The sequence below is a fragment of the Cebus imitator genome, unplaced genomic scaffold (genome assembly GCF_001604975.1).
Source record: "Cebus imitator isolate Cc_AM_T3 unplaced genomic scaffold, Cebus_imitator-1.0 Scaffold53, whole genome shotgun sequence".
Taxonomy (NCBI): Eukaryota; Metazoa; Chordata; class Mammalia; order Primates; family Cebidae; genus Cebus; species Cebus imitator.
The window spans coordinates 7,878,647-7,892,846 of NW_016107368.1; the positions used below are offsets into that span (position 1 = coordinate 7,878,647).

The 14,200-nt window shown below is 52.7% G+C and overlaps 1 protein-coding gene across 11 annotated transcripts in view; it reads left to right on the top strand.

Moving 5' to 3' along the window:
• The window catches only part of SEMA4D (semaphorin 4D), a 127,045-nt gene that overhangs the window by 102,505 nt on the left and 10,340 nt on the right, over window positions 1-14,200 (top strand). For 10 of the 11 annotated variants that reach the window (XM_017528457.2, XM_017528458.2, XM_037738446.1 and 7 more), the window contains 7 exons: window positions 1,946-2,121; window positions 2,202-2,358; window positions 3,416-3,638; window positions 4,465-4,580; window positions 6,242-6,414; window positions 6,490-6,533; window positions 7,977-10,320. In XM_017528457.2, the coding sequence (XP_017383946.1) occupies window positions 1,946-2,121; window positions 2,202-2,358; window positions 3,416-3,638; window positions 4,465-4,580; window positions 6,242-6,414; window positions 6,490-6,533; window positions 7,977-8,902 (1,815 nt within the window). In that variant the 3' untranslated portion in view covers window positions 8,903-10,320. Of the gene's footprint in view, window positions 1-1,945; window positions 2,122-2,201; window positions 2,359-3,415; window positions 3,639-4,464; window positions 4,581-6,241; window positions 6,415-6,489; window positions 6,534-7,976; window positions 10,321-10,503; window positions 10,720-14,200 lie in introns of those variants that run through there. The other variant, XM_017528468.2, reaches the window with a different exon arrangement.

Below are 14,200 nucleotides of genomic sequence, written 5' to 3' on the forward strand. Positions count from 1 at the left end.
GCAAGGCTTTGTGGAATATATTCACCAGAGTCTGTCGGAATGTCACCATTTGGCTCTTAATCTACCTGAGATTGAAACATTAACTGACAGCTTAAGATTAGGAAGAGAGAACCAAGAAGTCCGCCAAAACACAAAGCTTTAGGTACATCCTGGGGGAGGGAGGGTGTCTTTAAAGTGACACACTGAAGGCACAGTGGTCAGCACAGGAGAACGGCCTGTGGGCTTGACTGTAGGAGATCTCAAGGCTGCTCAGTGGCAGTTTCTGGGAGGCGGATTGCCAGGCCTCAGAGGAGCCATGGCAAACCATGAGAGCCAGCTGCCGTGTCCCTGGCTAGGGGCTCAGCTCGGAGCAGGTAGCTGTTCATCCCTCGTGGAAATTGTTAGATGGTTCCTGCATGGCTCTTCCTCATACAGTGATGACCATCAGGACGTCAGGGGGCAGGGGTTCCTTTCATGCCTATGGCGCACAAAGTGGGTGCTTTTGACGCCGTTCCCTTAACAACCCCTCACGTAAAGAAGAAGGTGGGTGATATGCTCACCTGAGTATCCACCTGGTGCTCTGCCTCTGCCCAGGCCTTCTCTAGCCAGGGCTCACTGACCAGATCCTCCGCCTGTCCCCCAGCCATAGCTGCTATGCTCCTGTCTTGCAGACCAGGAAACCATCCTACCAAAAGTGTGAGTGTGGGGGGCCGGCCAGCGTTCCTTGAGGTGGGGAGGGTGCTGCAGGGCCAGGGCTCTTTGCAGGTGTGTGCGGTGAGTGCTCAGAATGTTCTCAGAGCAGCACTGGCCAAGGGGCTCGAGCTGTCTCCTGCCATTGGGAAGCCAAGGGTCAGACCTGCCTTGACCTTGACTTATCCAGCATTGAGGGTTTGCAGCAGGATCAGTGAACACATCCAGTGAGGCACAGTGCAGCCAGCCCCACCCCCCACAAATCTCTGCAAGTCATAGGTGCCCAGCTGTCATCCCCTCCAATCCCTTCGTATTTTTTTTCTCCACAATTGTTTGAACCCCTGGACTGGGGTAGTTTGCGCTTGGCCCCCATAGCTCCTGCCTACCACCCAGGCACACATGAACCCTTCGCCTACTCACCATGACCTGAAAGCCAAATGAGACCCATGATGAAAAATGTGCTAGAAATGATTCTTTGCCAAAACATCAAGGAGCAAAATGAAGTCCTTTTATAAAAAAGAGAATTTGGCCTCCTGTAATCACACAGCAGAGATGAAGAGGGAACATTTTCCCTGTGTTCACAATAAGTAAGTCTGCTTCTATTTCATATTTTTCTGCACTCGGATTTTATGGTTTCAGTATTTCTCACCAGACCACACACAGTCATGCATAGTTTATAATTGTGTCTTGGTCATCAGGTTGCTGAAAAGCATTTATAAAGAACCTAGTAGGTTCAAAGCACTTTAGCAGATACTTTGGGTAGAAAGGAAGTGAAGGATCTTTTCCTTCAAGGGGAGGAAGGTTTACACATTTGCCCAAGACAGGCTGCAGGGCTGTGGCTGCCCCATGGAAGGAGGCTGCCACCACCTACCCCACCCAGAGCATGTTCATTGATGGGTCGTGTGTCAGGAGTCACACAGGGCCAGGGGCCTTGGCAGTTGGAAGTGTTGAGCACGGAAGCATCTCTGCGGTTATAGGACTGAGTGCTGGGCACGTGCAGGCATGGACGATTGAATGAGCTTTCACTGAGTGGGTTTTTGTCCGTTTTGTTTTGTGTGTTAACCCTGGAGCGTTTGGGATCCAAGCTGGAACTTGGATGTGGCACTGCAGGCCACACACATAATTGTCTGCAGCCTCTGTCCCCTGTTGCCTGAGCTTTGTTTTACTCAGACACAGCTGCGCTGTGCTGGGCCATGGAGGGGTGCACCTCTGACCTTAGTGCCTGCTCACAGGGGATCCGCCCTCGGCCCACCATATACTTGTTGTTGGGTTTCAGGGGGACCAGGGTGGCCTGAGGACCTTGCAGAAGAAGTGGACCTCCTTCCTGAAGGCCCGACTCATCTGCTCCCAGCCGGACAGCAGCTTGATCTTCAATGTGCTGCGAGACGTCTTCGTGCTCAGGTCCCCAGGCCTGAAGGGGCCTGTGTTCTACGCGCTCTTCAGCCCACAGCTGTAAGTGCCCTGGGCGGAGGCACCCTCCTTGTTCCCCCCATGCCTGCCAGGCAGTCCCATCACCTCTTTCCCCTCCCCAGGAACAACGTGGGGCTGTCGGCAGTGTGTGCCTACAACCTGTCCACGGCCGAGGAGGTCTTCTCCCACGGGAAGTACATGCAGAGTGCCACGGTGGAGCAGTCCCACACCAAGTGGGTGCGCTACAATGGCCCGGTACCCAAGCCGCGGCCTGGATCGGTGAGCGGGGGCATTGGGGGCGGGCCGTGCTTTTCCTTTTTAACAGTTTATTTTTCAGTTTATTTTCAAGGCCCAGAGCGTGGAGCGCAGTGCAAGCACTGGGGCCTGCCCATGGGCTGGGTACCTGGCCATTGCAGGGCTCTCTGTGTTAGGACTGGGAGGGCCAATGAACACAGTTGATCCTTCTTCCCTTTGCATGTTACATAACAGCCATTGCTACACTATTGCACAAACAAGAAGGCTGTGACGCTGGGGCAGCTGTTTTGCAAAATTAACATTGCATAAGAAAAAGGTCAATTTCATTTTCAGTTTCTTACAGAGAAATAATTTTCTGGGCTGAGGCCTCTGCACTGTCCACTAGTCAACAGGAGTCACGTTTTTTCCTCCTAAATATAGTGAACTTTGTGTAGAAATTGGGAATTTCCAGTCCAGTTCCCTCCCTCACGTGGTGAAATGGGTGTGTGAGGCATGTGTATGGTCCTCGGTGGGGCTGTGGCCTACCTGTGGTGTCCTAGCCCTGAGAGCTCACTGCGGCTAGCACCAGCTCCCTCCCAAGGGCGTCTGTCCCTGACACCACCATGGTTCCTTCTGTCCATAGTTTGGTAAAATGTGTTCACTTGTGGCCACAAATTTTGGTTTACACACATCAGGGAGCTAGGAAAAAAACCCTCAGACTCTTACACTGTTTAAAATTGGCCTGTTTTTAGCAGTGTTTAGCATTGTTTTCCTGAGAAAGCTGCAAATCAGTGTTCTGTTTTTCAATTTCAAAAGCTCAATAAGTGTTTTTCACTTACAAATAGATAAAAATTCCTTCCCTGAGTATGTATCGTGAAGTGCAATCCTCTTTCGCAGATGGGTTTTATAACTGTGTCCTCTTCAGGCTAGGGAGAGGCCACCTTTCCGCATAGTGAAGTGATTCACTGCGACCCTCATTTCAAGGAATGCATTGCGTGGTTTCCGGGTTTTGCAGCCCTCCTGCGTTGGCTGCGTGTGTGGAAGTGCGCGCTGGGTGTTGGGAACATGAGCACATTAACAGCGGGGGATTTTCTCCCTGCAGTGCATCGACAGCGAGGCGCGGGCAGCCAACTACACCAGCTCCTTGAATTTGCCAGACAAGACGCTGCAGTTCGTCAAAGACCACCCTCTGATGGACGACTCTGTAACCCCAATAGACAACAGGCCCAGGTTAATCAAGAAAGATGTGAACTACACCCAGATCGTGGTGGACCGGACCCAGGCTCTGGATGGGACTGTCTATGACGTCATGTTTGTCAGCACTGGTGGGTTCCGGCACATCTGTGTCCTTTGGTAGGAAAACCGGGAAATCCAATTTTCTTTTGTGAGTGGATCCACTGCCTCCCTCGAGGTGACCCGGGAGGTTTGTGGGAACGTGAAAAGGTTTCTGAGAAGTCACCACACCAGGTGTCTTTCAGATCTGGGACCACCAGGCAACTAGGGGTACTTCTTAAAAATAAAAATGCAAGTCCTGGCCTGCGTCTGGGCTGAGCTGCTACAGAGGAGTCCTGGCCGCTGAGGAGCTGGGGCAGTGCCTGTGCAGGGCGCAGGTGTGAGCCAGCCTGGGAGGAGGCGTCAGCCTGGCATCTCCTAACTGCTGACAGAAGACCATGTCCCTGCTTCCTGGCCGAGGAGCCAGGTTTGAAATGTGCCCTGGCACGTGAACTCTGTCTGGAACAGGGACAGGGGCCCTGGGAGCCTCCCAGCTGACCTCACATGCCCCCTGCCCTCACTGCCTGCCTAGGGCCCTTACCAATGACACCCTGAGGGCCTGTGGAGTGTGGGAGCCCCCTCATTTGGCATCCAGCTTCAAATGTAATGTTGACTGTTGATGAGGATTGTTGGGGTCCACCATGGAACAGTCTGGTTTCCATGGAAAAAACTGGAATAACCCATAACACTTGAGTTTCCAGTTGTTTATTTTGCCACAGGCTTTTCCATTTTTTGTTTCTAATGCAAAATCATTGTTTTCTCTGTATCTTGTTGAGGGAGTGAATTGTGGGTGAAGAGTGTGAAGTTTGCTGCTGTGGTCGCTGTCGTCGGTTTTTGTGTCTGGGTCAGTGTCACTGACTTGTAGCTTTGACCCTGCAGACCGGGGAGCTCTGCACAAAGCCATCAGCCTCGAGCACTCCGTGCACATCATCGAGGAGACCCAGCTTTTCCAGGACTTTGAGCCAGTCCAGACCCTGCTGCTGTCTTCAAAGAAGGTAAAGTGATGCAGGCAGCCAGACCGGGAGACTTCCCCACTCGGTAGCTTCGATTTTGGGTGACCGGAGAGTTGCCAGGCTGGGGTTGGGCTCCTAGGCAGGCCCCTCTGTCTATCTGCCTTGGATGAGCAGACCTTCGGACTTTGACACAAAGCCGTTCTGTGAGCTTTGGGATCTGAACCGGTGAAGGCAGGAAGGCAGACCTGGGGAGATGGGACTTTCTCTTTAAAGTTGCTGGAACGTCACTGAGTTGTTGATGCAGGTTTACAGGTTGTGGAGAGGTGGGTACCACTCCATGAAAACACCTTTTTGTGCCCTGAGCTTGGGGGGTGTGCAGACTGCATCTGTGTGATAGTGGTAACAGCTGACTCGTCAGCATGGAAACTCCTCAAGATGGTTTGTCTCGTCTGTAAAGCTCTCTCCACCTGTGGCTGAGAATCTCTGCTCTGGCCTGCAATACTCCCACGCAGCCCTTGGCAGGGGTGGGTGGGCATCCATGCTTGCCTTTAGGGGGTTGCCTCCCTAGACCTGGCTCCTGCCAGGACCTCCACCCACCTTGTGGGATCCAGGTCCAGTCAGGCCCCTCCTCCCTCAGCCGGGAGCAACAGGTAGAGGAAGGGGCCCCTGTCTGGCCAGGTAAGAACAGAGCTACCCTTGGCAGGTGTGTATTTGCAAATGCCCCTCCAGGTCTCCCATCCTCTTCCCTCTCCTGCATCCACAAAGCTTAAGGAGCCTGGGTCCTTTTATATGGTCAACGCTTCTCTCTGCTAGTGGAGAGTTGTCCTTCAGTTCTGAAAGGGAAAGAGAATGAAATAGCCTTTCATTATAAGCTGCCAGGTACTTGGCATCTGTTCACCAGCCTCCAGGTCTGCTGCATGCCTCCGAGCTTCAGGCGGGTGCAGCGTATGGCACCCTCCTTCCAGCTGAGTTGTGTTAAAAACCCGTCGGCAGTCCTGGTTGCCTGTGTGCTGGACACTGCTGGTGCCAGGTGGGCTGATGGGATGGACCTGAAGCCAGTGTCACTGGGAGCCAAGTGTCCCAAAAGGTGGGAGAGTCTCACCTGCCCTCTGCTGTGGGCGTGGCTGTGGCTGCTCTGGAGCTTGGAGGTTGATTTCCCATCTGTGAGTTCTTCCCGTTTACATGTAGACACATGAAAAGCAAAAGGCATCATTCCTCCTTTTACGTTATTTATTGCGTCCTCATCCTTCGCAAGTCGTCCGTTCGGCATCCCTATTACATTAGGCCCCTGCTGGGTCCAGACTCTCAGCTGTGGTGAGGCCAGGAGGATGGCCGGGAGTCAGGCTCATGCACCCCCCTCTGCATGGAGAGTTCTGGATGTGGGGACTGAACAGCCTGCTCCCAGCTAAGAGAAACACATGCAGAGAAGCGCCCCGCTGGCGGGCAGAACCCGAGCAGTGGGTGCCCACACGGGGAAGAGGGATTTGGACCCAAGGCCCAGTGATCCCTGACGTAGCACGTGGATTCTGCCAGAAGGTCACAGACCTGCCTTGTTTTCCTCTGGTTCTGAGTACCTCTCCTCCTTACTGCAATGTCCCCTGAAGGTGTGCTCTAGCCGCTTCCCACACACTAGTGCAGAAGCAGAGGCCCTGCTGCTGGATGCTCGTTTGCCTGACACTAGTTCTCCTGTCTCACACGCACAGGGCAGGAGGTTCGTCTATGCTGGCTCTAACTCGGGTGTGGTCCAGGCCCCACTGGCCTTCTGCGGGAAGCACAGCACCTGCGAGGACTGTGTGCTGGCGCGGGACCCTTACTGCGCCTGGAGCCCGCCCACGGCGACCTGTGTGGCTCTGCACCAGACCGAGAGTCCCAGCAGGTACGGGGCGGGACGCGCTGCCCGTGGATGCCCCCCGTGTGTGCAGGTGAGTAACATGTGCTGGTTGCTTTGCAGGGGTTTGATTCAGGAGATGAGCGGCGATGCCTCTGTGTGCCCGGGTGAGTGGTTCCTCAACACCCCATTTCCTTCGGGAGTGGCGAGGTCCTGTAACCATTTCATGGTGCTTCAGTGCTGTGGCATTTGTGTGTGTTTTGTTTTTCTTTCTCCACTTGGAGCAGAGGTCAAGTTCCTGTAGCAGACTCGTGGTCTTCTCTGTCTTTTTTTCTTGCCAAAAGAGTATTTGAAGCCATTTAGAGTGTATCTGTGTACTGGAAAGCGGTCTTCCAAAACCGTCCTGTTTTCTTTCTGCTTTGCTTGGGGCTCGTTAAACAAAACCTAAGCTTATTATAAATGGGGAGAAAGGAGCCCATGAGTGGTTAATCCTCAGGCAGTGGAGGGGCTGGAGTGGTGATTCCCCTGGGGCTGCAATCTGGGATTTACCCACCTGTGGATATCTGGAATAGCACCATGCCCAGAGGGAGGGATGGAATCAGGCCAGGATGCCCCATCCCCAGAAGCCACCTTCCAGGGTGCTAAACGCACACTTGACCCTCGGTTCTGTGTCCTCCTGTCCCTGACAAGACAGCTGTCATCTGACTAAGAAAAATTTAGACATCTGGGCATGGTGGTAGACACCTGTAGTCCCAGCTACCAGGGAGGCTGAGGTAGGAGGATTTCTCGAGCCCAGGGGTTCAAGGCTGTAGTGAGCTTATTGTACCACTGCACTCCAGCCTGGGTGACAGAGCGAGACTCAAACTCTAAAAAGAAAAGAAAAGCTGGCTGGGCATAGTGGCTCATGCCTGTGATACCAGCATTTTAGAAGTCTGAAGCAGGAGGATCACTTGAGCTCAGGAGTTCAAGACCACCCTGGGCAGCATGGTGAGACCCCGTCTCCACAACAAGTACAAAAAGTAGCCAGGCCTGGAGGTGCACACCTGAAGTCCCAGCTACCTGGAGCCTGAGGTGGAAAGATCCCTTGAGCTGGGAGGTTGGGGCCGCAGCGAGCTGTCATTGCACCACTGCACTGCAGCCTGGGCAACAGAGCCACACACTGTCTCAAAAAGAAAAAAAAAAGAAAGGAAAAAAAGAAAAGTTTAGGCAGGAGGAGAGTGCTGAGATGCACTGAAAGGCCAGCCTTCCTTGTAGCCACTAGCAGAAACGTCTTGTGTCTGATTCAGAGTGCTGACACTAGGTGCAGAATGGGCTCTGCTCAGCCTCCCCAGCCTGACGCGTTTTCTTCCGGGACACAGGGGTGAGAAATGGGATTTCTGCTGCTCAGAGCTGCCTCCAATTTCTTTGCCCCCCTGGTCTGTCATCCAGGGCTCATCTTTGCTTTTTGGTCACGCATGTCTTTATCTCCTTAGTTGTTCTGGAAGATTCCATGTTGCTCCAGTGGGTGAAACTCTTGCGTCATCTTGTGGGTATTAACCTATTTTTTTAAAGAAGTTGTTAAGTAGCAAATGGGATTGTTGACACTGTGCACATTTATTTTGATGTTCCAGATAAAAGTAAAGGAAGTTACCGGCAGCATTTTTTCAAGCACGGTGGCACAGCAGAGCTGAAATGCTCCCAAAAGTCCAACCTGGCCCAGGTGTTTTGGAAGTTCCAGAATGATGTGTTGAAGGTCGAGAGCCCCAAGTATGGTCTTATGGGCAGAAAAAACTTGCTTATCTTCAACCTGTCAGAAGGAGACAGTGGGGTGTACCAGTGCCTGTCAGAGGAGAGGGTTAAGAACAAGACGGTCTTCCAAGTGGTTGCCAAGCATGTCCTGGAAGTGAAGGTGCTTCCAAAGCCCGTGGTGGCCCCCACCTTGCCAGTTGTTCAGACAGAAGGTAGCAGGATTGCCACCAAAGTGTTGGTGGTATCCTCCCAAGGGTCTTCTTCCCCGACTCCAGCCGTGCAGGCCACCTCCTCTGGGGCCATCACCCTTCCTCCCAAGCCTGCATCCACCGGCACATCCTGCGAACCAAAGATCGTCATCAACACGGTCCCCCAGCTTCACTCAGAGAAAACCATGTATCTTAAGTCCAGCGACAACCGCCTCCTCATGTCCCTCTTCCTCTTCTTTTTTGTTCTCTTCCTCTGCCTCTTCGTCTACAACTGCTATAAGGGCTACCTGCCTGGACAGTGCTTGAAATTCCGCTCGGCCCTGCTGCTCGGGAAGAAAAAGCCCAAGTCAGATTTTTGTGACCGTGAGCAGAGCCTGAAGGAGACATTGGTGGAGCCAGCGAGCTTCTCCCAGCAGAATGGGGACCACCCCAAGCCGGCCCTGGACACTGGCTATGAGACCGAGCAAGACACCATCACCAGCAAAGTCCCCACGGACAGGGAGGACTCGCAGAGGATTGACGACCTCTCTGCCAGGGACAAGCCCTTCGACGTCAAGTGTGAGCTGAAGTTCGCCGACTCAGACGCAGATGGAGACTGAGGCCGGCTGTGTGTCCCCACCGGCGCCTCGGCCGTGATGTGTCCAGGCGTGGAGAGTTTTGTGTTTCTGCTGTTCAGTATCCAAGTCTCGTGCAGTGCTGCGTAGGTTAGCCCGCGTCGTGCAGACAACCCTAGTCCTCTGTCTATTTTCTCTTGGGTTGAGCCTGTGACTTGGTTTCTCTTTGTCCTTTTGGAAAAATGACAAGCATTGCATCCCGGTCTCGTGGTCCGCAGTCAGCCGGAGCACTTTAAGAAGTCCTGCAGGTGGCGCGGAGTTCCTGAGCCCTTTCTGTAGTGGGGGAAAGGTGGCTGGACCTCTGTTGGCTGAGAAGAGCATCCCTTCGGCTTCCCCTCCTCCTAGCAGCCACTAAAAGATGATTTAATTCCAGATTGGAAATGACGTTTTAGTTTATCAGATTGGTAACTTATCGCCTGTTGTCCAGATTGGCACGAACCTTTTCTTCCACTTAATTATTTTTTTAGGATTTTGCTTTGATTATGTTGATGTCATAGGTCATTTTTTTAAAATTACATAAGCAGGTGTTTTAATATTTAGAAGAAGATGTATATCTTCCATATTTTGTTATATATTTGGGATAAAATATGGCTTACTTTGCTTAAGATTCTCAGGGATAAACTTCCTTTTGCTAAATGCATTCTTTCTGCTTTTAGAAATGTAGACATAAACACACCTCGGAGCACACTCACCTTTTTCTTGTTTTAACTTTATTTTTTGAGGGAAGCATCGTTTTTGAAGAAATTTTCTTTCTGTACTTCATTTTTCTTTTTTTTTAACTTTTACTCTCTCAAAGACGAGGACCTTCCCATGTCCGCGAGGTGGGTTTTGAGCAAGGCAAGGTGACCCAGGTGAGCTGAGTGGAGCCAGGCTGGCCCAGAGCTGAGACGGGGAGTGCAGTACAATCTGGTGCCCACAGCCGTCGGTCCGATCCTCCCATTGAGACAGATGGAACCTTCCCAAAGGCGCCTTTGGTTCTCTGAATGTCTCCTTTCTCTTCTTGCTTCAATTTCATACCCACTGCCTGTGCAGACTCTCCATCCAGACTCCCTGCGCTGCTCACCACTGGAAGGCAACTGGGCCCTCTCGAGTGCACGGCGCTGTTCCTGGCACTGTCCTGAAGATGTGAATGGGTGGTACGATTTCAACGCTGGTTAATTTCATGCTCCATCTCCCTGCTTTGTAAATACCCATCAGGAAGAGACACTTTTTCCATGGCGAAGAGCAATAAACTCTGGATGTTTGTGTGCGTGTGTGGACAGTCTCATCTTCCAGCATGATAGGATTTGACCATTTTGGTGTAAACATTTGTGTTTTATAAGATTTACCTTGTTTTTATTTTTCTACTTTGAATTGTATACATTTGGAAAATACCCAAATAAATGAGAAGCTTCTATCCTTGATTTGGGGAAGACGTTCCTTAGCAGAGGCGGTGCAGCCTCCCGCCCCTGCATGGCCCAGGCGGGACCGCTGGGCTTGCTCTTTTCTGTCCGTTTCCTGCTGTGTTGTGCCCTCTCTGGCCTGAGACGTGCTCCTGGCGACTTCTTCCTCAGTGCCCTCTCTTTTCTGTCCTCTCTGTCTCACAGCCTCATCTCCTAAGCCCCTCTCTCCTCCTGGCTCCTCCTCCCTGTCCTGTCTGGGCCATGCAGGGGATGGGAGGCCTTCTCCCTGGACCCCCTGGCCAGCCTCGGGTGCAGGGCCCGACAGCAGCTCAAGCGTCTCCTTGCTGCCACCCTTCCTGAGTGACCAGGCACAGCACGTGCACGTCCTGGGGACCTTCCACCTCTTCTGCCAGGCCACAGGTGAGTCGGGCCCTCTGTGTGCTCTGTGCCCCATCCGTCTATCTCCTCCTGCAGGTGGGCGGTGGGTGGGAGCATCCTCCACACCCCTCCACGTTTACCTTCCTTATCTGTCCTGGCTGCATCCCTTGGTTGAGCCATTTCACGCTTTCGTTGTGGGTCCATCCTGAGGGAAACTGTAAACAGTTAGTATGAAGCCACTTCTGGTATACAGGGGTCAACCAATGTTTTCTGTAAAGAGCTAGATATTTAGGCCTTGTGGCCACGGGCTGTCATAGCCACTCAGCTCTGCTGTTGTATTGTAAAAGCAGCCATAGTCAGTACACTATGAGTGGGCAGGGCTGTGTGCCAATAAAACTTTATTTACAAAAATCCGTGGTGGGCCAGATTTGCCCCAAAGGCCCCAATTTCCTAACCCATGGTATATAGGATTGCTTCTCCCTTAAAACAGTTTTTTTTTTCAAGAGACAGGGTCTCCATTTGTCACTCAGGTCGGAATGCAGTGACAAAATCAGAGCTCACTGTGGCCCCTGCCTCCTGGGTTGAAGCCATCCTCCTGCCTCAGCCTCCAGAGCCAGAGTGCTTCTATTTCTGCTAACAATTTGGAGGTTGATATAAGCGGTATTTGGAAATTTTTTAAAATATTCAGAGCTTCCAGATTGGGAGTTGTTTTAATGACTTGCTTTGTGGTATTTAAAAGCAGAAAATATTGGGGGGCATAGTCCCCCTGCTTTGGGAGGCCGAGGCAGGAGGATCACCTGAAGCTAGGCATTCCAGAACAGCTTGAGCAACATAGCAAGACCTGACCTCTACCCAGAAATGCAAAAAATGAACTAGGCTTGGTGGCACGTACCTTGAGGATTGTTGGAGCCCAGGAGTTTGTGGTTACAATGAGGCATGACGTTGCCACTGCATGCCAGCCTGGGCCACAGAGCAAGACCCCGTCTCAAAAGTCACCATCATCATTATAAAATAACAGCAGAAAAGACTGAGTCTAGTGTACTCCCCTGGGACATAGGAGGCATTTGCCCTGGATTGGAAAATATTCTGATGGAGTGTCTGCTCTTGAAAGATAGCAGAATGTCCAGAACCACACCTCAAAGATGTATCTGGTGCTTCTGGCAGTGCTTGGTGGCCCTGGTGGCCACTGTGTTGTCGTCTGACTGATCAGTAGATAGAGAAAGAAAGGAAGTGGCATCTTAGAGCCTGCCTGGGGGAGGAATGAAGTTAATGAAGAGGAAAAGCAAACCCAATTGCTCTCTTTTTAAACATTTTAAACACGTTGTCAGTAGCTCCTGAGAGTTTTGAGGTGCTGCCCTCTCCCGTTAAACAAGCTCTGAGAGCCCCAGGTGGCCCATGTCTGCTGAGCCCAGAATGTCTCTTGGCAGCCAGCATCGGACAGGAGAAATACTGGTGTGCATGGAGCGCTGCGGAGATGGAGTTTTGCTGGGCTCCTGCCCTCCACTGGGTGCCGTGGATCAAGCCTGTGCTGAGCTACCTGTGGCCGCTCTCACAGCTGAATGGGGCTCCACAGCCAGGTAGTTTGCCTTGGGTCAGGCAGCCCGGACGGCTTCGTGTCTCCAAGGAGCCTGTGTCCTGTCACAGCACTGAAGTCCTTCAGGCAGACCCAGGAAGCTCCTTCCTGGTGGGGAGGCTGGGAAGCAACTATTGGGTCCCTGTGACCTGGCCATGGACCCAGGGCTCCTTTGCTGGTAGGGGCAGGCAGAACGTGTGGTCAGGAGCACTTACGGTTTTGTTTTGTTTTGTTTTTTGAGATGGAATCTCTCTGTCACCCAGGCTGTAGTGCAGTGACACGATCTTGGCTCACTGCAACCTCCACTTCCCGGGTTTAAGCGATTTTCCTGCCTCAGCCCCCCAAGTAGCTGGAATTACAGGCACATGCCTCCATGCCTGCTAAGTTTTGTATTTCTAGTATAGACAGGATTTTACCATGTTGGCCAGGCTGGTCTCAAACCCCTGACCTCAGGTGATCCACCCGCCTCGGTCTCCCAAAGTGCTGGGATTACAGGCGTGAGCCACCACACCTGGCCACTGTTATGTTTTTAAATGTGAGGCTCCCAAGTGTGCTCCCTGTAGCTAGGCATGTACACAAGCCCCTGGGGTCATAGGGAATGAAAGACAGGTGCCCAGGGAGGAGGGACTTAGCTGTTACAGCAACAGAAACCACTCCAGGTATTTTAAGCACAGGGAATTTAACACAGGGAACTGGCTACAAAGGTGTTAAGAAGGGCTGGGAACAAAGTGGAAAGGTGAGGTTTCCATTACCAGCAGTGGGCAGGAAGAGCGAAATGTCAAACACTGTTACTCGGTCTTACTTGCTGTACCCCTGCCCGCCACGCTGCCTTCACCACTGCTGGGGGTCCCATGAGAAGCCACGAAACGTTTCTTCTGACTTCCTGTCTCCTATCAATGCCTCTCGTGGGCAGACCTCACAGAAACCTGGCAGCTGCAGATCAGATCTGGTGAATATAGCCATGGGCTTGCAGCAGCGTGGCCAGGAGCAGTGTGTAGAGGGTGGGGGAGCTGAGAGAGTAGCGGGGCCCTTTCCCAGCGCTCAGGAAGGACTCAGCAGGTTGGGAACTCAGGCCTCCAGCCCTCTGCCACCCCTTTTCACGTGGTCTTGCTCTCCAGAGGCATTTGGCCCCACCTGGGACCTTCCTGTTCCCTTGTTCCACTGAGGCCACAGCCTGCGAGGACTGTGAGACCTCCCCATAGAGAACCAGCTTCGGAGAGAGTGGCTTCAGCCCTTTCCAGGGTGGCCTGAGGCCAGGGCATCATGGGCATGCCATGAGCTCAGAGGGCCGTGGTTGTGAATTTCCCCAGAATAGGATCCAGGGTTCTGTTGGGGTCTGCAGATGCTTCCTGTGGCAGAGGCCACAGTGTGGCTTGCAGGTCCCAAAGACTTTCCTGAGGAGAGTGAGTGCCATCTTCTGCCCTGTGGGCCAGGAATGAACCGTTCCAGGTGAGGCCCAGGGCCTGGAGATGGCATTACAATGTGCTCAAGGCCCAGGCCTGCCGCTTCCTTCTGTGTCCTCCCCCAGCCACCCAGGGCAGGGCTGCTTTGGAACTTGGCTGGGTTTTTCTTTCCTGTAACAGCTGTTTTCATGGTAGTTGTCACAGTGGTTTGGGGGCTATCTGATTGAAGGGCTAGCAAAGTGTTTTTAGAATATGAAACTTAGAGGATATCCATGGCATCTTCCGTTCTCCCTGCTGTGTCCTGGTGCCCCCAGCTTTGCTGGGTGACCCTGTGTCTTGGGGAGCATCTCACCCCCCAGAGGGGGCTGACTGATGGAAGGCCAGGTGGTCAGGGTTGCACATGGGGACTGGGTCTGCCCCAGAGCTGGTGAAGGCCCACCCATGTGTCACCCAGGAGACGTCCCCACCTGCCCTGACACACTGTTGGCCAGTGCTCAGAAGGTGGCCCCGTGGACTGGGCCATCCAGGAAAGACGGGGGCCCTTTGA